General features: G+C 40.8%; 1 protein-coding gene across 1 annotated transcript in view; it reads left to right on the top strand.

The window, feature by feature from the left end:
* LOC106883959 (Fanconi anemia group A protein) overlaps positions 1-25099 on the top strand; it is an 88126-nt gene that overhangs the window by 38993 nt on the left and 24034 nt on the right. The window contains exons 18-34 of the mRNA XM_052966697.1: positions 219-279; positions 2459-2508; positions 3802-3878; positions 4137-4277; positions 5152-5291; positions 6937-7101; positions 8014-8207; positions 8889-8976; positions 11319-11444; positions 12311-12384; positions 13395-13499; positions 15880-15985; positions 17842-17996; positions 20144-20249; positions 21113-21172; positions 21827-21913; positions 23053-23153. Coding sequence (XP_052822657.1) covers positions 219-279; positions 2459-2508; positions 3802-3878; positions 4137-4277; positions 5152-5291; positions 6937-7101; positions 8014-8207; positions 8889-8976; positions 11319-11444; positions 12311-12384; positions 13395-13499; positions 15880-15985; positions 17842-17996; positions 20144-20249; positions 21113-21172; positions 21827-21913; positions 23053-23153 — 1836 coding nt within the window. The remainder of the gene's footprint in view (positions 1-218; positions 280-2458; positions 2509-3801; positions 3879-4136; positions 4278-5151; positions 5292-6936; positions 7102-8013; positions 8208-8888; positions 8977-11318; positions 11445-12310; positions 12385-13394; positions 13500-15879; positions 15986-17841; positions 17997-20143; positions 20250-21112; positions 21173-21826; positions 21914-23052; positions 23154-25099) is intronic.

Here is a 25099-nt window from a genome sequence, read left to right as displayed (position 1 = left end):
TGAAATTATTCATTTCATTATTTTTGCATAAGCCCCGAGAAATTTGATAAAAGTTAAATTATGATTATTGTATGTATGCCATTCCATATTTTCTCATATTACCCATGGTAGCAAAAATAAAGTTATCCATCATATGATGGGTAACACTTGAGCCATAATAATAATAATGTTGTCAAAACTGTTTATAATAAAGTGATTTATGTTTTTCTGTTCCACAGTATTTTCAGAAGACCCTATTTTGTTGGCGAGTTTTTACCAGCTTTGTTGAAACCACGTAAGGTAAGGCTTGTTCCATTATCATCATTTAACATCTATTTTCTATGCTGCCATTTGACAGGTGCTGGAAAGTCGCACCAGCCTCTGATCGTATGTTCTAGCATGATTCCTATGGCTGGATGCCCTTCCTAATACCAGTCACTTTACGGAGTGTACTGGATGCTTTATACATAGCACCTGTACAGGTACTTTGTACTTGCCACCAGCACAGGTACTCCATACGTGGTAACAACACAAGTGCTTCTTATGTGACAACAATGACAGGTGGATTTAGTATTGTTTGTAGGTGGTGGTGGTCATATCTGCAGATTTACATTTGACAGATATTTGTCCTCATCTTTCGGCTGATATGCCCTCCAGCCTTCATGAGGTGTCTTGGGGAAATTTCGAACCTGGGTTCTCATTCCTAAGGTATTTTTCAATGTTATTATTCAGGTTACTGCTTGGAATCGAACTTGAAATCTTGGGGTTAGTAGCCTGTGCTCTTAACCACTACACCATATGCCCATCGACATATGTTGTGTTAACAACAAACAAGATGAGGACAAATATCTGTCAAATATATGTAATTAATAATAATAATATCGAAAAATACGTTAGAAATGAGAACCCAGGTTCGAAATTTCCCCAAGACACCTGATGAAGGGTGGAGAGTATATCAGCCGAAACATTGTGTTAACGACAAACAAGATGAGGACAAATATCTGTCAAATATAAATAATGTCCAACCCATGCTAGCATGGAAGGCGGACGTTAAACGATGATGATGATGATGATGAATAATAATAATAATATCGAAAAATACCTTGGGAATGAGATCCCAGGTTCGAAATTTTCCCAAGACACCTGATGAAGGCTGGAGAGTATATCAGCCGAAACGTGTTAACAACAAACAAGATGGAGACAAAATATCCGTCAAATGTAAATAATGTAAATAATATAAATAATGTGCATAATTCCTCATCTCTTAAATATAGATCTGTATCTGTAGTGTTTGGAGTGGGGTGGTGGTGTTGGTAGTGGAGACAATGGTGATCATAGTGTTGGCAATGATGATGATAGTGATGGTGGCGGTGAAGTTGGAGCCAGATGAAGTGGTTTGTGAGAACAGGGGGACCTTAACCCTTTAGCATTTAAGCCTGCCAAATCCAACCCACATATTCAACCTGTTTAATGTTGAAACTGGCCAGATCTAGCTTCTCACACCTTTCCTACAATGTCAAACAATCACATCATCAAAATCTTGAAGCTACAAGATAATACAAGATTAATTCAAAACAATGGGGATAAGCATTACATTTGGCAGATTTATCTCAATACTAAACAAACCATATATTTAATCTGTATTATTATTATTTTATTGACTCTTCTTAATCTTTTGATTAAGATTACCCTATATTATAATCGTTTTATGTCCACTTTCCATTCTAGCTTAGGCTGGACAGATTGTAATGGTCCAAGACAAGGCAGGGGACCATGTGTCACTCTTGGTTTAGTTTAGCATGATCTCTAGGGTTTCTTGTCACTTGTAAATTTTCTTGAAATATCTTTCAGGAAGGGCATTTAGCCATAGAAAATATGCCAAAGCAGACTTGGGAGCCTTGATGCAGTCTTTGTTGAACCATCCAACCCATACCAGCCTGAAAGACAGGCATTAAATGATGATGATGCTGATGCAAATTAAGAGAAATCAGCAAAGCATGGAACATAAGATCTGATGTTTCTGTTTTCCAACCAATATCATGTGGAACTTACACAGCTCTTTCTCAGCGGGTGATTTATGAATAAGCACCACCATCACACAAGTGATGTCGTTCATCTCCAGTCTGCCATGACAAAACACTGAGAAACATTATCTTGCTTGCAAACAGGTGAAGGTTGATGACAGGGAAAGGCATCCAGCCATGGAAAATCTGACTCAACAGATTCCATCTGACTCATGCAAGCATGGAAAAGTGGATATTAAATGACAATGTTTTTCTTTGTTTTCTTTTGTTTTTTTTTTGTCTTATAATCATTGATGTGAAACATTACAGGTTTGTGCACATTGTCCATAACTTTAACAAGCCATTTGTGGGTTTTGTCCATTTTTACATGTATGGTTGTGTTATATCCACAACCCCCACAACCCATGGTCTCAAATGCTTTGAGTTGAAACTCCAGCCCTTTTCCTTCTTTTCAGCTTCCCAAGATTGCTGACTCTCGAATGAAGTTTATTAAAGCATTAAAAGAGTGAGTTTATTATTAATTATAACTAGTACTAATTTGTGTTTAATCATTAAGCTAATTCTTAAATAATTGATGTTGTCTCATCACATTAACCTTTTTGTTACCATATTTCTGTTGCACTTCAATAGTGCCACAAAAAAAAGGTGCCCAGCACACATTGTAAAGTGGTTGGTATTAGAAAGGGCATGCAGCAGCCCTAGAAATCCTGCCAAAGTAGACAGTGGAGCACAATGCAGTCTTTGGGTCCTGTCAGACATGGACATTTCAAAGATAAGGATGGAACATCCAGCACTTTCCATTGCAATCCTTCCACTTTTGCTGCTCCTTTGTGAGTTCACAACGTCCCCAGTTGTAAACCACAGATTAAGAACCACGACTCTTAGGATCTGTAAAGACATTGTTTAATCATAGCTCAGCAAACATTCCATCTATGACTCTTTCATCTTTTCTCTCAAGCATAATATAGCTAGGACTACACCAACCAATGTATCGCAAATTTTTCCCCCTTTTTTTTTTAAATAGAAATGGTATTCTTTTTGCAGCCATGTTGGAGCACTGCCTTTAGTTGAACAAATCGACCCCAGGACCTAATCTTGTAAGCCTAGTACTTATTCTATCGGTCACTTTTTGCCAAACTGCTAAGTTATGGGGACATGAACTCACCAACATCGGTTGTCAAGCGATGGTGGTGAACAAACACACACACACACACATATATATACAAGCTTTTTTCAGTTTCTGTCTACCCAGATCCACTCAAAGGCTTTGGTCAGCCCGAGGCTATAGTAGAAGACACATGCCTAAGGTGCCACGCAGTGGGACTGAACCCAGAACCATGTGGTTGGTAAGCAAGCTACTTATCACACAGACACTCTTGCTCCTATGGTAGGTTATGATTTGAAGGTGGGCTGTTATTTTTAGCGTATCAGGCAACCATGGAGAGGCTCACTTTTCAGTTCAGTTATAAAGTAGATATTTAAATGAGAGAAGTAACCTGGAAGCTTCTGCTAGCAATTCTAATTACTCTTGTTAATTTACCAGTTTTTGATAATCAATAACCGTCTGACAAGTGGCATCTAGTTGGGAAGCAGTGCCTGCCTTGGCAAGGTTTCTATGGCTAAATACCATAATAAAAGAAGCTCTGTAAAGTGGTTGGCATTAATTGGGAAGGGCATTCAGCCATGGAAACCATGCCAAAGCAGACATTGGAACTATCCAATGCCAGCATGGAATGGGGAAGAATAAAAGATCAGTAGTGAATAAATGTCATCAATGATTCTCTCTCTTTATCTTTAGATCCGGGAAGCTGCCTGGAAGCCATTACCAAAATTATATTGCTGCCTGTCAACAATTAATGATGGCTTCTGTTAATGGTCAGTATTAGGCTAATTCCCTACACCACCACCATTACTAGCTCTCTCTCTCTTTCTCTCTCTCTCATCACTTCCACTACAGGCAACCTTATAGCCATCACTATCATACCCATCTAAACCGCAACCATCACCACTACTACCACCACAGCTACTATCACACCACTATCATTATTATCACTACTACCTCCACAACCACCACCGGCTTCTACCTCAACTATTCCTGCCTCACTAATCTCTCTGTTTAATCCTATTATTCAGAACCTCTTCCTGCCACCAGTGACAACAGCAACAGCTCAACAGAGAAACTACCTCTAGAGAAATTAGAGGCAGTTTTACTGCAATTGGAAGAAAATGTCAGCCAATCAGAAAGTCTGCCAAAGAATGTCTTCAAGACAAATGGTATATTTTTTTTTTCTTTTCAAAAATGTTCTAGAACTATGTTCCTTGGTCTATTATCATTGTCATCTTTTACCGTCCATGGCCGGACAGTTTGACAGGAGCTGGCTAGCCAAAGGGCTGCACAAGGCGCCAGTCATGTTTTGGCACAGTTTCTACCACTGACTGCTGTTCACATGGCACCAGCATGGATTACGGTATAATTGTGAAAGAGCCCTTATGGTAAAATATTTAATACTGTGTCCTTTTATAGCCATGTTGACTACTTTCACTTCTGAACAAGCTTTCTGAGAATATGTAGAATGGTGGGAACTCTGACATTTAAATGCTACTGTTCCTAAATCACAAGACCAGGTTTTATCCTTTATTTCTTTTTATCTGATCACCTGAAAGATGTTCTCTGCAATAGGTTGTTGTTCTGCCATCTCACTGCCTTTAACCCAGGTAACTTTGAAAACAGTAAGTGGAATGTGACTAAAAGTCAACAGTCTGCCATTTGTTATGCAGTTTAAGCTTCCATGTGTAGCAGTCAGTACTTACTGGGGGTGAAGTATGAAATGTAGGCACAGGTGTGTAGGTGTGCAAGTGTGGGAGAAGAGGCGTGTAGGTGTGGGGGTACAGGTGTGTATGTGTGGGGGCTCAGGTGTGTATGTGTGGGGACACATGTGTAGATGTGGGGGCTCAGGTGTGCATATGTAGGGGCACAGGTGTGGTGACACAGGCATGCATCTGTGAGGAACGTGTGTTGGTGTGGAGGCACAGGTGTGTATGTCACTGGTATTTGTGTTTATATGTCCATCTGTTGATCGTTCTGTTCGTTATGCTTCAGTTAATGACACATTTTCTCACAGTCTGCTTGTTCATTTCTTTCGGTTAGTTTCAGAAACCATTTCTCTTATTTCGGAATCTTTGAAAAATCTGTTAGACGAACCCCAGAGTGAACTGTTGCTGACTGAGAACAAATGGCTGATGACGCTTGATGTTGTGAAACCATCTTTGGAGAATAAGCATGTACAGGTAAGAATCTGCTGCATTCCAGCCAAATCAGTTTATTCTATGCACCTTCATCGGTTGTAATGAGTATGGCTTTATGGTGTCCTTTGATCTTTGTAGGATGCTGTGTAGAGCACATCTAGTGATGCAAAATGATTGTACAACATCTCCCCTGTGAGGTACAGCTGCAGAATGAGTTGGAATAATTGCAGTGGATTTGAATAAAGAATTTCATAAATTCCAATTTCTGCCCCTGATCTTATCATCATCATTTAATGTTTGCTTTCCATGCTGGCATGGGTTGGACAGTTTGACAGAACTGGCAAGCCAGGTGGCCTCATCAGGCTCCAATCTGATCTGGCAGTGTTTTCTACAGCTGGATGCCCTTCCTAATACCAACCACTCCAAGAGTGTAGTGGATGCTTTCTACATACCACTGGCATGGGGACCAGTCAAGCGGCATTGGCATTGACCACACTCGAATGGTGCATTTTACATGCCGCTGGAACAGTGGCCAGTCAGGTGGCACTAACATCAACCACGCTTGAATGGTGCTTTTTATGTGCCACTGGTACAGGTGCTAGAACTCAGTATAAACCATAAGTCAAGTACAGAGCATGATAAGAGATTCTATAAATGACAAGGGAAAAAGCAATTGTGTAAAGAGATCCATTAGCTTACAGTTGTTTCTGCTATCAAATGCAATGTGCTCAACTATAAGTGTGTTGCATAAGGCTGCAAGCTGGCAGAAACGTTAGCATGCCAGACGAAATGCTAAGTAGTATTTCGTCTGTCTTTACGTTCTGAGTTCAAATTCCGCCAAGGTCGACTTAGCCTTTCTTCCTTTCAGGGTCAATAAATTAAGTACCAGTTGCATACTGGGGTCGATCTAACTGACTTCTCCCACCCCCTCTCCAAAAATTTGGGGCCATATGCCTAGAGTAGAAAAGTGTGTTGCATTTTATAGAAGAAACAGCTGTAAGCTAATGAAGATCATTTCATAACTTGTTGCTCCCTTGTCATTTATATGATTTCTTATTCATAGACAAACGCACTCTCAACAGGCTTCTTTCAGTTTCCTTCTACCAGATCCACTCACAGGCTTCGGTGAGCCTGGGGTTATAGTAGAAGACACCTACCTAGAACCACTTGCTCCAGAAGCATACTTCTTAACTACAGTCATTCAACAGCACTTGTTGATGAGCCAGTGCTCCCTGACTGGCTCCTGTTCTGGTGGCATGTAAAAAGCACCTTGTGAATGTAGTCTATGCCAGTACCACCTGACTGGCAATTGTGCCGGTGGCACGTAAAAAGCACCATCTGAATCTGGTCGTTGCTAGTACCCCCTGACTGGCTCCTGTGCTGGTGGAACGTAAAAAGCATCCACTACACTCTCAGAGTGGTTAGCATGAGGAAAGGCATCCATTGTAGAAACATTGCCAAATCAGATTGGAGCCTGGTGCAGCTTTCTGGCTCGTCAGACCTCAGTCAAACTGTCCAATCCATGCCGGCATGGAAAACGGACATTAAACGATGATAATGATGATGATGATGATGATGATCATCATCTAGTACATCCATACATACTTTCTTATTATCTCAATACATGTCATTAGCCCATTTGAGTTATTTCCCTTAGCTCAATTAATATATGCTTATATATTTCCAGGTAGCTAATGCCATTCTGAACTCTACATCAAAGGCTCTGCTGCTATCAAACTACTCTGTTGATTATGACAGTTCCTGGTTATGTCAACTATTTGATGTTCTTGCAGCAAACTTTCCACTTCTTCCAGCAATATTCCAATGTCTCTGGCGATGGACAGTTCTTCAGGTAACAACACCATCATTAACCCTTTTTCTCTTCCTTTTTATCTTGTTGTCGTTGTTCTTGTCCATTGAATCAACAGAACTGACAATTTTTCAATGTTATCATCATCATCATCATCATCATCATTATTATTATTATTATTATTATTATTATTCAGGTTACTGCTGGGAATTGAACTTGGAATAATAATAATAATAATAATGATAATAATAAAAGCCCAAGGGCATGTGGTGTACTGGTTAAGAGCACGGGCTACTAACCCCAAGATTCCGAGTTTGATTCCCAGCAGTGACCTATAATAAGAACTGACAGTGTTACACGAAACGACTTGCTCTGTTTTTCCTGGCTCTTTATGTTCTGAGCTAAAATCCCACCAGAGTCAGCATTATTATTTTCCCTTCTTTGGTTGATAAAGTACCAGTCATATACTGGGGGTTGATGGTGTCGACTAATCCCTCCTACCCCCAACTGTAAACCCATTCTACTTGTTCCGTGGACGTGTGGTCAGCGGCAAAAACAGCTCCCCCACTTGAGCAAGCTACTCTTGTGAGGGGAGTGTCTGGACACCAGTAGGACTAAAAGCAAAGCCTATTGAAGGACGGTTGAGCTCCTTGTGGCCCAATGACCATCCACTCGGGAAAGGCAATGGCAAATCGCCCCAATACCTTGGCCAAGAAAACACGATGAGATGGTCAGAATGAAGTAATGCTATGGTTTTATCCAATGGGAAATCTTGCGCTTAATCAGAGAGACTTGTTGTAGTGACATCAGTGCACCGCAAAAACATACGATTCATGATGACAACAAAGGAGGAGGAAGAAGAGGTGATAAATGGCAGGTAGGTGGCAGTGGCAGTGGTGATGATGGTGTTGAATTAGTTGTAGTAGTAGTATTTCTGTTTTCTTCTTTTCACAGTGGAATTTGATGTCAGCTGAGCAAATCCTAGGACTTGGTGCTATCCTCTGCCATCTTACGCTCTGCCATGACCGTTTACCCCAAGTTCAGATTCTTAATTGTCCAGTTCTTGGTAAAACTATTGGCAAATTCACAGACTTACTCTGGACCGTTCTGCCTTGTTCAACATGTCAACAAGCCAAATTCCTCTTGCGGTAAGTAGATACAATCTATTTCCTACTGATCTTTGTTTTTTGTTTTTGTTTTTGTTTTATTTACTGCAGTCGACTGGCTTCCGTGCCAGTGGCATGTAAAAAGCACCATCTGAACGTGGTCAGTGCCAGTACCCCCTGACTGGTACCCCGTGCTGGTGGCATGTAAAAAACACCAACTGAATGTGGCCAATGCCAAGCCCATCTGACTGACTCCTGTGCCAGTGGCATGTAAAAAGCAGACTACATTCCTATCTTTACAGTTTGATTGTGGGCTAAATCTACATACAATACAGTTCCTATCAGTACAGGAGGTTCTATTAAAAGGATAGGTTCTACTGATTAAGGATTTGATAGGGTTACCTAGTCTTTCTACAACCTTAATTCTTAGCTTAAGCTTATCTAGGGCCCTTCTAAAATGGTACGCCAGTTCACCTCTAGGGGTGGTGTCAACAACCATGACACTCTGGTATTTGTGGCTATCACACCATGAGTTGGCATTCCCTATTTTCTTAGTCCTTTCAATGGTATTCCATGACTTGCTCCTATAGAGTGGGAAAATCCCATTCCTATCGTTACGTATGATAGTTTCAATTTTCCTCAAGGAGTCATGAGGGAATTTGAAACTTGTCTTTAAACTGAGTTTTTCACAAATGAAAATTGTTTCTTTGTTCTTTTTTGCAGAATATCCACAGTTTTTCTAAAAACCTTCTTTTATGCCACAAGCGATGTCAATAAAATGTCTCTGATACCAACCTCGTTAACAACAAAGGTTTGCTGAAGTTTCTAATTTAACCCTTTCGTTACTGTATTTCTGTTGAGATGCTCTGTGGTTCTTTCGATTATGTTAAGTATAACAAAGTATTTAGTAGAATAACTTAGTGAGGAACATGGCTGAAGCTCCCGTCCACCAAACTTCTTGGATGTAGAACACACCGACATGTCTCCTTTCAAACATCTCCACAATCTCACCTGACCTACCTTTCAATCTACCTACACCAACAGTGCCAACTCTGAGAGAATGTGTGGGGAGACAAGAGGTAACATGGGGAGGAGGTACTGCAGTTATCAGTATCTGAAAAGAAGGCCATAACAAGCATTTGCCGACAGACGTGACATGGCAGTTGTCCTCGTATTTAAGCCACCATTGTTCATGTTACACTTGCTACCTCTGTTGGACATGAGTGCTGTACCAGCATTAGCACAGATACCAGTAAACATATGTATATAAGTTGACTTGGGTTAGCTGGTTAGTTATTATTATCACTTTTAGTGGCAGGTGCCATGGAAATACAAATTACACCTGTTCCTGTTTTCATTCTTGATCTCCCCGACCGGTTAACCTTGTACATCCTCTACAAGACACCTGTTTCTGTCTCTCTGCCTCACTATAACCTTTCATCATCTGACACAAGATCACCTCCTCCAATGCTCCACCCCTTCTCAAAAGATTTTTTGGTTTGTTTTGCAAGGTACTTGGTGACCTTGTCGGTGCAGGTGCCACTTAAAAAACACCCAATTCACACTCTAAAGTGGTTGGTGTTAGGAAGGGCATCCAGCTGTAAAAAAAAACCATGCCAAACTTGACCTCGCCTGTGCTTGTGCCACGTAAAAAGCACTCTGTCCACTCTGTTGAGTGGTTGGTGTTTGGAAGGGCATCCAGCTGTAAAAATCCTGCCAAAACAGACAAAGAAGTCTGGCACAGGCTTCTACCTGGCCGGCTCCTGTCAAACCACCGAATCCATGCCAGCATGGAAGATGGATATAAAGCAATGATAATGATGAGGTAAATAAGTTAGGTAAATAAACAGGATAAGGGTAGTTAATCCGTTATGTATAGTGAGTGACTAATTAATTAGATAACTAAGCAGTAAACGAGAGAAGTAAGAACAGCATAGTCACGCTCAACTTTGTGTCCCAGCAACTGGGTGACATAACGGCGAAGAGAGGTGGGTAGGGATGGAAGTGTTGTGAGAGATCCCAGTACAGAAGAGATATTTTCAGTATAGGGGGTGGGGGTGGGGAAAGGTGGCTGCGTCACGCATAAGCAAACATCATTTGATTGGAGACAAACAGAAATACACGGCAAGCGAAAATTAAATTTTAAATATTATTAATGAGAACCCCCTGACTGGCTCTTGTACCAGTGGTCCAATGCTAGTACCCCCTGACTGGCCTCCATACCAGTGGCACGTAAAAAGCATCAACCGAACGTGGCCGATGCCACGCCCGCCTGACTGGCTCCTGTGCCAGTTACATGTAAAAAGCACCCACTACACTCTCGAAGTGGTTGGCGTTAGGCAGGGCATCCAGCTGTAGAAACCTTGTCAAATCAAATTGGAGCTCGATGCAGCTGCTGGCTCTCCAGACCTCAATCAAACCATCCAACCCATGCCAGCATGGAAAATGGACGTTAAACAATGATGATGATGTTCTAAGCATTAATGAAGATGTTGACTGAGGGGAGGATATGAAACAAGCATGAAATTAAATTTAAATTGTTAAATCAAATCAAGTAAAATTAAATGAGATTAGGATAAAATAAGTTAGATCAAACTAATTTAAATTAAATTAATAAGGATGATGAGGCCAAAAGCACGATTTCAACTTATCTGAGCATTCCAACCTGTGTCTCTTAACAACCAGCGAATAGATATGATAGGGGGAGAACGAAGTTTGAGGGCTTTTTTATATCCTAAGTGGCCATAGGAGGAGCGGGCAAGGGGCAATATGCTTGCTGGAAGTGTAAGCCAAGCTTATATCTTAAGCATATGGGGTCACGAGAGCAACATCGTTAACAGGAGAGAAACAATTAAAGATTAAATTTTAACTTAAATGACAAGCAAACATCATTGATCAAAGACAAAGGAAATACATATATGTATCTAAATTTAATTATGCCAAGGACCTATAATCCTTTAATTTAATTTCTTTAATTAATTGGCTATGGAAATAGGGATAAGAATTTCATGTTGATTTGAATATCTTTAAATAAATTGATGTCTTTGTCAATTTCTCCATTTTCTTCTTTTTCTCATTCATATATATATATATATATATACACATACATATGTATAAGCTTGTTAATAATTCTTGTCTTCAATTCTTGTCTAGTTTACTTACCTATGTGAACGGAAATACCCATGCTTGCGTTTCAATGTCTGCCCAAGCGAGATTCCCAATGAGGAAGTGGTTCTGTATCAATCTGAAGCTTTTACCACCATGAAGAACTGCCATCAGGTAATGCCTTTCATTTCATATTGTTCTTTTGACAACACAGTACACACAGGGTTGGGCAAAGCGATGGGAAGATGATGTAGGGTCTCTGAGGGTTGGGGTGTGACATAGGGGAACAGAAAAGATGTTCTGTTATACAAGAAGGGTTTCTGTTCAAAATGTTTCACAAACAAAAAGGAGTATAAGGTGATGGAAGTACAACGTAATTAAATAATTAAATACCACGTGCCGCCTGACTGGCTCCTGTACCGGTGGCACGTAAAAAGCACCATTCGAGCATGGTCGATGCCAGTGCCGGCTGACTGATCCCGTGCTGGTGGCACATAAAAACCACCATTTGAGCATGGTCAATGCCAGTGCTGCCTGACTGGCTCCTGTGCCGATGGCATGTAAAAAGCACCTACTACACTCTCAGAGTGGTTGGCGTTAGGAAGGGCATCCAGCTGTAGAAACATTGCCAGATCGGATTGGAGCCTGGTGCAGCCATCTGGCTCGCCAGCCCTCAGTCAAACCATCCAACCCATGCCAAAACTAATACCTCCTGCATTAAATTTATATTAATAGTAATTTTTCTTTGTTATTAAGCTAGTATTTAGAATATGAATTGATTATAAAATTTTGATGCAAGGTTATAATTAAGGAATTGGTATCATAGAACAAAAGCTAATTCAGTCAGGTTTGTATCATAAGAGTTATAGAATAAGGAATTTTCTGGTCAACCATTTTTAGCAGAGAATCCCATTCTTAATTTAGGACTATATTCCATAATTCTTTCTGTTTGTCTTTTCCCTCTTGAATTCTTGTTAATTCTTCTGATTATTAAATCCTTTAAAATTTGCATCTTGCTTTTTATCTCTTTGTGTCCAAAGATAAAATTACAGCAATGGGTCCGACAGGAATTGGCAGTAGATCCGGGCAGGGATTATTTGACAAACCGACAGAGGTAAGAGATAAAGTACTGCAGTTTGTGTGTGTCAGGGTCTGGGTGTGTTCATATGTATATAATCTAAATATATGGGCGTGGCCTAGTGGTTACGGTGTGGCACTCATAGTCACATGGTTGTGGTTTCCATTCTCAGACGCATCAGTGTGTTGTTCTTTGGCAAAACACTTCATTTCTCCTTGCTCCAGTCCCCTCGACTGAAAATGATTGATTTAGTGATGGACCAGCCTCCCATTCAGTGGGTGTGGTGTGATCTTGATCACTTATACACCAGCCAGCGCTAGGGACCCAAAGGCTCAACACCTTAATGTCTGTATACTTTTCTACTCTAGGTACAAGGCCCGAAATTTGCGGGGAGGAGGCCAGTCAACTAGATCAACTCCAGTACGCTACTGGTACTTAATTTACTGACCCTGAAAAGATGAAACAGCAAAGTCAACCTTGGCAGAATTTGAGATTGAGTAGTAATGTATATTAAGCAATAAAGCAAGTCACCACATCAAAGTGGCAGATGAATGTTACCACTAGTTTAACCCCAGGCAGATTCTCCACCAATTGGTTATCGGTGCAATGCTCTGCATCCTTTATATACAATATATTCGCTAGCAGCAGGGGCGAACCCTTACTATCCTCATGGGGCTGACTCAGTTTTGATCTGTTTGGCTTATCTTCAACCATGAACACCTGCACACTGGAATGATAGCTGAGATCCGCTTCTGCAAACGATAGATAAGCAAAATAGCTCGTCATAGAATCTTAAGAAGAGATTGAGTAGTAACGAATATTAAACAATTAAGCGAGTTGCTACAACAAAGTGGAATTGAATGTTGCTACTAGTTTAACCCCCTACTAATTTAATTTTTAATTAATTACTTCAATTATCTCAGTTGAATAATGATTTTCGACTCACTATGCTTGACCCTTTTGTATTTGTTTAACGGATCCTTGTGAAGTATTGATCTTGTTTGGTTCATTCCAGTTGTGTTTTCCTTACTTTTGTTTTTGTCCAGGAACTTTTACCAAACATGGTTTCTTCACAAATACCAAGCAGAAAACAAAAATGGTCGAAAGATCTGCTCAGATATATTTAACTGTTTACTTGAGGCAGATACAAAGTAAGTTCTTTTCTTAACCCTTTTGTTATATTTCTGTTGAAATCTACTACTTAATTAACTTTTGATTAACTTTGAAAATAATGAAGACTTTAGAAAAATAACTTTGTCGTTATTAGGTTGTTACTTGGAACATCAATTAACATGGAATTTTAATGGAAAACCAGTTTACAGCTGTGATTCATTCAGTTGCCTGCACACTGCAACGGTAATTGCGATTTAAAGCATGCACATTGCCCATGTAAATTTACATCAACCGTTTTAAAGGGGTTAATTTAGATCATTCTTTAAGGCGAGAAGTTTGTGCCATAAAACCAAGAATGGTCTCTGGGCAGGTTTGTGTCAAAAAAGTTGTCATGGGTTGTATTTGGTTGTATTCTAAGGAAAGTCTTGCCTCTTTGAGACACAGGAGAAGACCCTTGCTTGAAGCCTTTTGGAATTTGTTATTAGCTGCTTTCAAGGAAAGGAAAACCAGGAAGTAAGGTCTACCCAAGTGTCAAATAATAATAATAATAATAATAATAAATATCAATAATATTAATATGCTAACTTTTTGTTTTTGTATGTTCCTGTTGTGTGCATCACACTCCTTTGAAGTAGGAGAGAGAGGAGGTAAGAGAGAAAGAGACGGTGAGTGGTGACGACGTTCGTTTTGTGTTTTTAAATGTTTATCACATCACAAGAGAAGTAGATGCATAGAAACATATACAAATTGTTAAATCAAAAGTAGGAGAGAAAAGGAACACAAAAGAAGAGAAAGAGTGAGTGAGAGAGACAATTCATACATAGTGTCAATTTCACTATTCATTACCACATCATCATCATCATCATCATCATCGTTTAACGTCCGCCTTCCATGCTAGCATGGGTTGGACGATTTGACTGAGGACTGGTGCAACCGGATGGCTACACCAGGCTCCAATCTAATTTGACAGGGTTTAAAATTAACTCACAAATGGCTGAGTACTCCACAGACATGCATAACATTAAAAAATTAGTTCTCGGGGAGATTCAGCCTCACACAGAATATGACAAAGCTGGCCCCTTTGAATTACAGCTACAACTTGAGACATATATATATGAATGTTTGCAATAAAAAGTGTTGCATGGTGGAAATAAACGCAATTATCAAACTTTCATAAATCCATTTATTATTTTGTTCTTTTGTATTTCAATTTGTATCCAGAAATTTTCAACAACTGTATGCCAGAAGAAATGGAAACACGAGTAATTTTATCTCCTAAAAATTCTTGCAGTAAATGAAAAGGCACTTAAAACGTACTTAAGCACAGATTCAGTGTCCTGCAATAATGAAGAGGAGGTTCAGAACTATCCATTTGCATTCATAAACTCACTCACTCCATCCGGTATGCCTCCTCATCGCCTCAACTTAAAAGTAGGAGCTATCATAATGCTGCTAAGACTTTATATATTGTGTAGAAGCATCATTGGTAACAGGCTCCAACAGAGGTCGTACTGTTCTAATTCCCAGAATTAAACTTAGCCCAAGTGATGCAAATATTTCATTCACACTAAACAGACTTCAGTTTCCATTTCGACTTGAATATTCAATGACAATAAGGCTCAAGGGCAAACATTTGAAAAAAGGTGGAATACATTTGCCTCAACCAGTATTTTCTCATGGCCAATTATGTCGCATTTTCAAGAGCACGAGCTATGAACAATATCAAAGTAAGAGTTATGACACTCAATTGGGATAAGAGACAAGGCCAAAAACGTGGTGTGACATACACGCAATATATTGTCTACCATGAAGTACTGTGAGGAAGACCACTGCACCAGCTAGCATCACCACCGCACCAGCTGATCCCACATTACACCTTTAAGATCAGGGAACCAGTTAGGTAAATGGATATTCTTTACTACTCTAGGCACAAGGCCCGAAATTTGGTGGGAGGGGGCCATTCAATTACATGGACCACAGTACACAACTGGTACTTAATTTATCAACCCCAAAAGGATGAAAGGCAAAGTTGACCTCAGCGGAATTTGAACTCAGAACATAAAGACGGACGAAATACCGCTAAGCATTTTGCCCGGCGTGCTAACGTTTCTGCCGGCTCGCCACCTTGGTAAATGGACATTAAACAATGATGATGGTGTGTGTGTGTGTGTCCCCTCAAATATACACACGTAATTGTTGAATCCAAGATTAGTCTCAATTCAACATCTCTATAATTAATAGTGTTCTGCTCATGTCCATTCCATCTTTTATTCAAGCATTGTGTATCCAGGACTACAAATATCCAATGTCTTTCTTATTTTAAATTGGTTTAGCTGTGACTTGAGGATGGTTTAGCTGTTGTTTTTACTAAGTTGATCTGCTGCATTGCTGATCTGTTCCTTTGAATTGTATTTGCAGTTGTGTACAGACCGATTCATCGCAGTGCACCATGTGCCAGGCCAGGGCAGCACCACCACAACTAACTCTCAATAATAATAAATATGAAATAGTGACCCTACTGAAGGTTAGCTATCTGTTTTTATGTTGTTTATCTTTCATGTTTTATATAATTGTGATGCATATGGACGAGGACAGCTGTGTAAAGAAGTGCCAATCTCTAACTGTGGAGGGAACCTGTGGTAGAGGTAGACCCAGGAAGACATGGGACAAAGTGGTGAAGTGTGATCTTCAATCCTTGGGCCTCACAGATGCAATGACCAAGACCTTTTGTGATATGCTGTGCTTCAGAAGACCCTCCAAGCCAAGTGAAACTGTAGTCATGGCTGATGCTGGTGCCACATAACTGGCATGCAGAGTGTGCCTTTCGAGCATTGTGCCTCATGGAGGCAATGTTGCTGATGCCAGTGGCACATGAAAAGCTAATTTCGTGTGTTGGACCTCATGGAGGCAATGATTGAGACCTTTGGCATTACAGCATCAAACCGAGCAAAATCACAGTCGTGGCAGATACTGGTGTCATGCAAATGGCAATTGTGCCAGTGGAACTCATTACACTCTCAGAGTGGTTGGCGTTAGGAAGGGCATCCAGCTGTAGAAAACCATGCTAAATCAGACTGGAGTCTGGTGCAGCCTTCCAGCATGCTAGCCCTAGTCAAACGGTCAAACCCATGCCAGCATAGACAATGGATGCTAAATGATGACAACACAAGCCCCTCCCCTCAACTGAGCTGGGGTTCTAGTATTGAGTGTGGTGGCTTTTTGCCAGGTGTTGAGAGTTTAAAGTATGATAGGACAGGAGCAGGTGCCTGACTGTAGAGGAGATACATGGCTACCCCAGGAGGAAAAGGAGGAGGTGGAAAAGAAGTGTCAGGGCCATAGCCACAAGGTACACGTTTGTGAATATAAGAGAGATTAGGGACAGGGGCTGAGTAGGAAGGGGTAACATGGTTAGAAATAGGGATGGAAATGGATGAGGCACAATGCTCGAAAGGCACACTCTGCATGCCAGTTATGTGGCACCAGCATCGGCCATGACTACAGTTTCACTTGGCTTGGGGGGTCTTCTGAAGCACAGCATATCACAAAACATTAATTTGGGAGGAAGGTGAACAAAATAGGAGTGGGGTGGGGTGTAGAGCTGCAGTGTAATAAAACCATAGATACATGAGAAACGGCAGCAAACTAGCAGAGACGTTAGCACGCAGGGGTGACATGCTTAGTGGTATTTCGTCTACAGCTACGTTCTGAGTTCAAATTCCGCCAAGGTCGACTTTGCCTTTCATCCTTTCGGGGTCGATAAACTAAGTACCGGCTGTGTACTGGGGTTGATTTAATCAAGTGGCCCCCTCCCCAAGAATTTCCAGCCCTTTGCCTAGAGTAAAACAGGATATATGAGAAATAGGGAGATAATGTGAAATAGGGGTTTCGCTGTGACAAAGATTGAGGTCGTAGGTATATAGGGGTGGCTACAGAGAGTGATGAACAAAGAGTAGGGGACTATCAATGGCAGATATGAAAGGCTGTTGAGACTGATAGCAGAAGTTGTGGTGGTGGCGGCAGCGGCGGCAGGCATTTGACATGGCAGATATGTGTCTATACACTTACAAAATGAAACACATACATCTACACACACACACGCACACACACCATCATCATCATTTAACCCAGGCATGGGTTGGACAGTTTGACCAGGGCTAGCAACCTGGAAGGCTGCACTAGTCTCCAGTCTGATTTGGCATGGTTTCTATGCCCTTCCTAATGCCAACCACTCCGAGAGTGTAATGGGTGCCATTTGCGTGACACCAGTATCTGCTATGACTGTGATTTTGCTCACCTTGATGGGTCTTCTTCCCAAGCACGACATAATGCCAAAGTCTCGGTCATTGCCTCCGACTCGATATTTATTCTATTCTCTTTCAGAGAAACATTGAACAGTTTTTGGACATTGATCAAAATAATGGAAATGCTGAAACTTCAACGTTACCATGGTTACTTCAAGAACTGCAAGAAGCAACACCTACCAATGTCGCTGCTAACCTCTGTAAAACCAAATTCCAGGTTTTCTCTAAAGTAAAGTAAGTGACTTTTTTGCAAGTTCAAATAAATTTTGAAATTTTTCCATCTTTTTTTTTGTTTTTATTTGTTTATAATTGAGCCAGTGCGGCCGTCCAGCTGGTCAGCTCCTGTCAAACTGACCGGTCCATGCCAGCATGGAAGATGGATGTTAAAGGATGATGTTGAACTTGTTAAGCCTCGTCTAGTGATGTGAAAATGACACAATGTGACTGTCTATGGCACTGACGTGTGGCCAGTATATTATAGCCACCATTAGCATTAATATGGAGTGTACACAGTGTGGTCACCACTAGTTGCATTGGTGATATATTTGGGACAGAGCTTGACCGTTACTTTGAAAAGTAATGCTGGGAAGAACATCGTCCTAGAAAATGTCCAGCTCCCTCCCAAGATTTATTCATCATCATCATCATTTTAATGTCTGTTTTCCCATGTTTGCATGGGTTGAATGAAGTTTGAGGCAGATTCTCTATGGCTGGATGTCCTTCCTGTTGCCAACCCTCACCTGCTTCCATGTAAGGTAATATTTCCCCTCCAAGGCCAGATATGTTTTTGCAGAAGTTTGGAAATGAATAGCATTCATTTACAATTATCACTTGACCTGGAGTCTGGTGCAACGTTCCAGCTTACCAACCTTGCTCAAGCTGTCCAACATGGACAACGGGCGTTAACTGATGATGATGATGACAAGACAAGGAGACACAAACATACTCGTACTCACACATATATACATCATCATCATCATCATATTCTTTTACTTGTTTAAGTCATTTAACTGCAGCCATGCTGGAGCACCGCCTTTAGTCAAACAAATCAACCCCAGGACTTATTCTTTGTAAACCTACTACTTATTCTATTGGTCCCTTTTGCCAAACCGGTAAGTTACGGAGACAAACACACCAAGATGGGTTGTCAAGCGATGGTGGGGGAAAACACAAACATACATATATATATATATATATATATATATATATCACGGGCTTCTTTCAGTTTCTGTCTACCAAATCCACTCACAAGGCTTTGGTTGGCCCAAGGCTATAGTAGAAGACACTTTGCCCAAGGTGCCATGCAGTGGTACTGAACCAGGGACCATGTGGTTGGGAAGCAAGCTTCTTACCACACAGCCACACCTGTGCCTATGTATATAATGATATTAAACCAGACTTTCAGATGTTGTGTTACCTTGTTGGTGATAATGCATTTCGCATTGTTCTAGCTATCAAATGATGCCACCCCACTGGCCGGGCAAGCAGGCCAACATTCCACCCTGACCAGAAAGAAGGCTAGTTTGTGGCAGGGTGTGCCCCTTTACAGCTGAGTGGACTGGAGCAACGAGAAATGAAGGGTTTTGCCCAAGAATGCAACATGCCAGCTGGTCCAGGAATTGAACCCATGATCCAGCAGTGATAAGTGCAATGTCCTAACCACAAGGCCACACGCCTTCTCACATATATACACTCTCTCTCTCTCTATCTTTCTCTGTCACACACATCATCGTTTAAGTTCCAATTTCCATGCTGGCATGGGTTGGACGGTTTGAGTGGGGCCTGGAAAGCCAGAAGGCTGCACCAGGCTCCAATCTGATCTGGCAGTGTTTCTACAGGTGGATGCCCATCCTAACGCCAACCACTCTGAGAGTGTAGTGGGTGCTTTTTATGTGCCACTGGTACAGGGGCCAGAGGAGCTGGCATCGACCACAATCGGATGGTGCTTTTACATGCCACCGACATGGAAGCCAGTCAAGGTGGCACTGGCATCGGCCACGTTTGGATGGTGCTTTTTATGTGCTACCGGCACAGGGCTCACAACTACACAGACGTATAAATCCAAAACAATTACAAAGTATCCAGAAACTGCTGCATCTTCAAATTTTTCTAATTTTAACACAACATAATTGCTCACAATGACCGACACGTGTTTCTGTTGTGTTGAGCGTGTTTAATGGCAAATACAACCCTCAGTATTCTGCTACGCATTCAGGCTCTTTCCACAAACGTTGTCTGAATAAACCAGAATTGCTCACTGATTAAATCTCATTACTTCGTTATTTATTCTGTTTCTGTTTCTTCGTCTACGGTTGCCATGGAATAATAAGCACAATTTGTTGTCTGTTTGTGTATCTAATAAACCGCTTTTCTTTCCACAGTCTGTTGCTGAATCTTCCTGCCAATCTCTTATTTTCTGATTCTGTATACATTCCTGTGTCAGAGGCTGCCGCCTCAACTGCCATCACCTACATTAATACAACGTTGGTGAGTAAAAACTCTGTGGTCATCATCATCATCATCATCATCATTTAACGTCTGCTTTCCATGCTGATATGGGTTGGACAGTTCGACAGGAGGCTGCACCAGGCTCCAATCTTATCTGGCAATGTTTCTACAGCTGGATGCCCTTCTTAATGCCAACCACTCTGAGAGTGTAGTGGGTGTTTTTTACATAGGGCAAATGAGGAAAAATATGGTAAACACAAGATGCCATTTATATCATTTGTTCCCTACGAATGTTTCACCATTGCAGTTATTTGCATCCACTGCAGTGGGGGTTCAAAGTGAAATTTGGATGTTGAACTACAACAGTTCATCAGGGGTCATTTTATTGCATTATGTTTCATCATCATCATTTAACATCTGTTGTCCATGCTGACATGGGTCGGACGGTTTGACCGGGGCTGGTAAGATGGAAGGCTGTACCAGATGGCATGGTTTTTTATAGCTGGGTGCCCTTCCTAACACCAACCACTCCGAGAGTGTAATGGGTGCTTTTATGTGCCATTTGTGTGACACCGGTATCTGCCATGACTGTGATTTTACTTGGCTTGATGGGTTGTCTTCTCAAGCTTGACATAATGCCAAATGGACTCAGTCATTGCCTCCATGAGGCCCAACACTCAAAAAGAGCTCTTCATGTGCCACCAGCATCAGCCACATGCCTCTGTATGTATGTATCTATTTAATAAAGGTGAATGCCAGAAGCTTCTCTCTGTTTCCATTCAGTACACTTTACCAAACACACAACCAATAAAGTCTGATTGGAATTCATTGCAAACAGATCAAACTTTGTCATTTATTTTCTTAGAATTTATGACCTTCCATTTTTTTGTTCTTTCTTTCAGAGAAACACCATCAATGAAGGTTTTGCACTGGACAGAGATGTTGTTTATCAGATTTTCCAGGTAAAAATTTATCTCAACTCATTTTTCCTGTTCCATTCTCATCGAATACATAGATACAACTTTGGTTGTTCTTACCATTTTATTTCTGCAATTGTTCCCATGACTTGTTTTTGTTTCAGTTTTAGAAAACGAAGAAACATTGCAACCTGGAATCACAACAGAATTTAGTGGTGAGGAGTGTTTTTATAGTGTAATGTTGAGTGGTGGTTAGGGGTGTTCGGCTCACAATCATAAGGTTGTGGGTTCGATTCCCAGCAGTGTATTGTGTCCTTGAGCAAGACACTTCATTTCACGTTGCTCCAGTCCACTCACCTAGCAAAACTGAGTTGCACCTGTATTTCAAAGGCCCGTTCTTATCACACTCTGTATCACGCTGAATCTCCCTGTAATTCGTATTGAATGTTTTGCAGCAAAGAAACAAACTTGTAAAATCAAAAAAGTAAAGGGAATTTTTTTTTTGTTTTTTCTTATGTATCAAAATGACAATTCTCCATGTTGTTACACTATGTATTCTGGTATTCCGCTGCCCCTACTATGGAAATGTATTCTGGTATTCTGCTGCCCTTGTTATGAAATGTATTCCAGTATTCTTCCGCTTCTCCTATGCTATGTATTCTGGTATTCTATATGCTTATATTTTTGTCTCTTCCTCAGGGTATTGTAATGTTAAGACAGACCATTTCTGATGACTTGTTCCAAAGATTACTAACAGAATGTCCACTGCTATGGACATCGTTAATGGTAAGTTAGCTTTTCTATGCAAATTTATTTTCTTAGCTACATTTCTACAATTAAACAAAGGATTGACCCTTTTGTTTAATTGTACACATAACTTGTAATGAAATGGACCCTCTCCAGTCCCTGGTCCACTTCACTCTATACATTTCCCTGCAACTCAGCTATATGCCCCATCACATCTTCACCATCTCTCTCTCTCTCTTTCTCTCTCTCTCTCTCTTTCTCTCTCTCTCTCTCTCTCGTATCTCCTTTACTGCAAGACACCTCTTTTGTCCGCTATTCATTACCATATTTCCGACCACTGGCCAAGTATACATGTGGAGACAGCCAAAAGAACCATTTGACCCAAGACTGCCTTCTTCCAACTGTTAAACATGGAGGAGGATCTGTGATGATCTGGTGGGGGTGGGGCTATATCTTGGAAATCCGCCGGCCCAATGGTTTCCTTTCATGGCAGAATTAATAGTCAAGACTATTTAAGCATCTTATCTGATCAAATTCATCCTATGTTTGCGGAACTCTTTCCAGAGGGAAACGCAATCTTTCAGGATGATAATGCAGCAATTCACACAGCTAAAGTTGTTACTGAATTGCACGAGGAACATTCTAGTGAAGTTGAACATCTTATCTGGCCGCCACAATCCCCAGATCTCAATATTATTAAACATTTATGGTGCATTTTAGAAAACAAGAAAGGAGTTGATATCCTCCACCATCATCACTACAAGAGCTGGAAACTGTTTTAGCTGAAGAATGGACAAATATTCCTTTGGAAAGAATTCAAACTTTGTACGAGTCCATACCTCGTAGAATTCAAGCTATAATTACTGCCGAAGTCGGTCCTACCCCATATTAAAATTAATTTGTGTGAAATTTTAAGGTGTTTCCATTATTTTGTCCAACCCCTATATATATATATATATATATATATATATATATATATATATATATATATATATATATATATATATATATATATATATATATGCACATATATAAAATTCAACATTCAAGTTGCAAAGTTTGGTAATGTAGGAATATCTACTGGAAGTTTTTACCATTAGCTTATAGAAGAATTTGCAGGAATGTACTTTTATTTGGAGAAATAAAAATAGGGAATATTTCTTGTTCATCTTTAAAAGGTCCATGGGAAAAACTGGAAATTTTATCATCTGCTTTTAGAACAGAAGAATTTGCAGACAATAATTGATTGCATTCTAAAATTTCAAATGTCTGATGAATGGTAAGTACAATCATTTTATCTATTAGGAATGAACTTTTAAAGGTTGACCTCGCAGTAGTCGGTTGCAGTTTTTGCTTCCTTTTTAGTATAATTAGCTGTGAAGGTGGGCGTTTTGAAAGCATAGAAGCCAGAGTAAGAACAAGCTAAGAAAAGCTTAGTGCTATGACCTCTACTGGTAATAAATGGTTTCTCCATCAGAGTGAAGGGCAGATTGTATGATGCTTGTGTATAAAGTGTGATACTGCATGGTAATAAGATGGAGACTTTGTATGTGGGAAGATTTGTGAAGACTAGAAAAAAATGAAGCGAGTGTTGGCTGATTGACTAACAGGGTACGAATGAGTTGAGGGATAAAACTGAAGATTAGGGGAATCAGATGGGTACAAGAGAGAAGATAAAAGGAATCAGATGAGGACAAGAGAGAAGATAAGGGGAATCTGATGGGTAAAGAGAGAGAAGACTGCACTGGTACAGGGATGTTTACAAAGATGTCTGCTGCATAAAGAAGTGTTCATTAAGTGAATGGAACCTGTAGAAGAGGAAGATCAAGAAAAGATGTGCGATGAAGTGGAGAAGAGTGATTTCAAGGTTGTGATGCCAGCGCCGCCTTAACTGGCTTCCGTGCCAGTGGCATGTAAAAAGCACTAACCAATCATAGTTATTGCCAGCTGCCTCTGGCCCCTGTGCCAGTGGCACATAAAAATCCACCCACTACACTCTAGGAGTGGTTGGCGTTAGGAAACACTGCCAGATCAGATTGGAGCTTCGTGCAACCTCCTGGCTTCCCAGACCCCAATCGAACCGTCCAACCCATGCCAGCATGGAAAACGGAAGTTAAATGACGATGATGACATAGCCTCCTCAATCAGGTCCCATCTCTCACTTCCATTATTTCTCTTTCCCTATGTACTCATGGATATTTATTGGGAGTGCAATGAACAATCATCATCACCATCAACATTTAATGACCATCTCCTCTGCTGGAATAAGCTAGACTGTTTGACCGGATCCGATGGCTCCTAGGATTGCATCATTCTCCGATGTCTACTTTAGCAGGTTTCCTACAACTTGATGCCCTTCTTAATGTTTAACCATTTTTTGAGCCACCAGTGCTAGTGAGGTCACCATGCAGCCAACAAGTTCTACGATCCCTAAGGGAGGGAGGAGATGGAGAACTTTTATGCTAAGAGATTAAGAAGGTTAAAGCGAGAGTAAAGGGCAGAACAGGTTTATTGCTGTAGAAGAGCAACCTGACTACTCATGTTTTAGGATTGGTGGGGCTGGACTGTGGTACACGTGATGGGGTGGGGTCAGAAAGGACCTTCAAGGTATGCAAGGTGGGTACGAATGAAGTGGGACTGGGGTGCCACCGGGAGGGAGTGGAGAGAGTAGGGGGTGCTTGATGGTGCAGAACAGCAGAGTAGAAATGATGATGCAGTAAAGAGGAGGATGAAAGAGAGATGACATGTTAGGGAGGTTGCAAGACTGGATGGGGAGAAACAAGTTTTAATGTTTTGAGCATCAGTCCTTCATCAGAAAAAAGGCATAGGGGGAATGAGAAAGAAGTAAAATAGTTGAGGAGTTTAAAAAAAGAGGGTGGGGTGAGAGGTTAGGGACCAAGTGAGGATGTTGTTTGTGGGGGGAATGAAGGAGGGGCAGGCATGTGTGTGCATACAGTAGTATATTCATGTCTTGAGGTGTGTGTGTGTGTGTGTGGCTTTTGAAGAGCAAGATGTGTGGAATGGGTTAATGGGTGTGTGACATGTTAATAAGTGTAATTAGATTGTGAATGTGAGGTAAAAGGAATGGGAAGGAGGGTGGGATCACAGTTAGGTCTGTTTCATATATTTGTGTGTGTTTTAGATTGGTACATAATTAATGACTGTTTTAAAATTTAATTGTGCACCAACCCAACATATATATTTGTGTGTGTGTATATATATATA

The sequence above is a fragment of the Octopus bimaculoides genome, chromosome 3, assembly GCF_001194135.2.
Source record: "Octopus bimaculoides isolate UCB-OBI-ISO-001 chromosome 3, ASM119413v2, whole genome shotgun sequence".
Lineage (NCBI taxonomy): Eukaryota > Metazoa > Mollusca > Cephalopoda > Octopoda > Octopodidae > Octopus > Octopus bimaculoides.
This window is presented reverse-complemented; position numbering and strand designations above follow the sequence as displayed.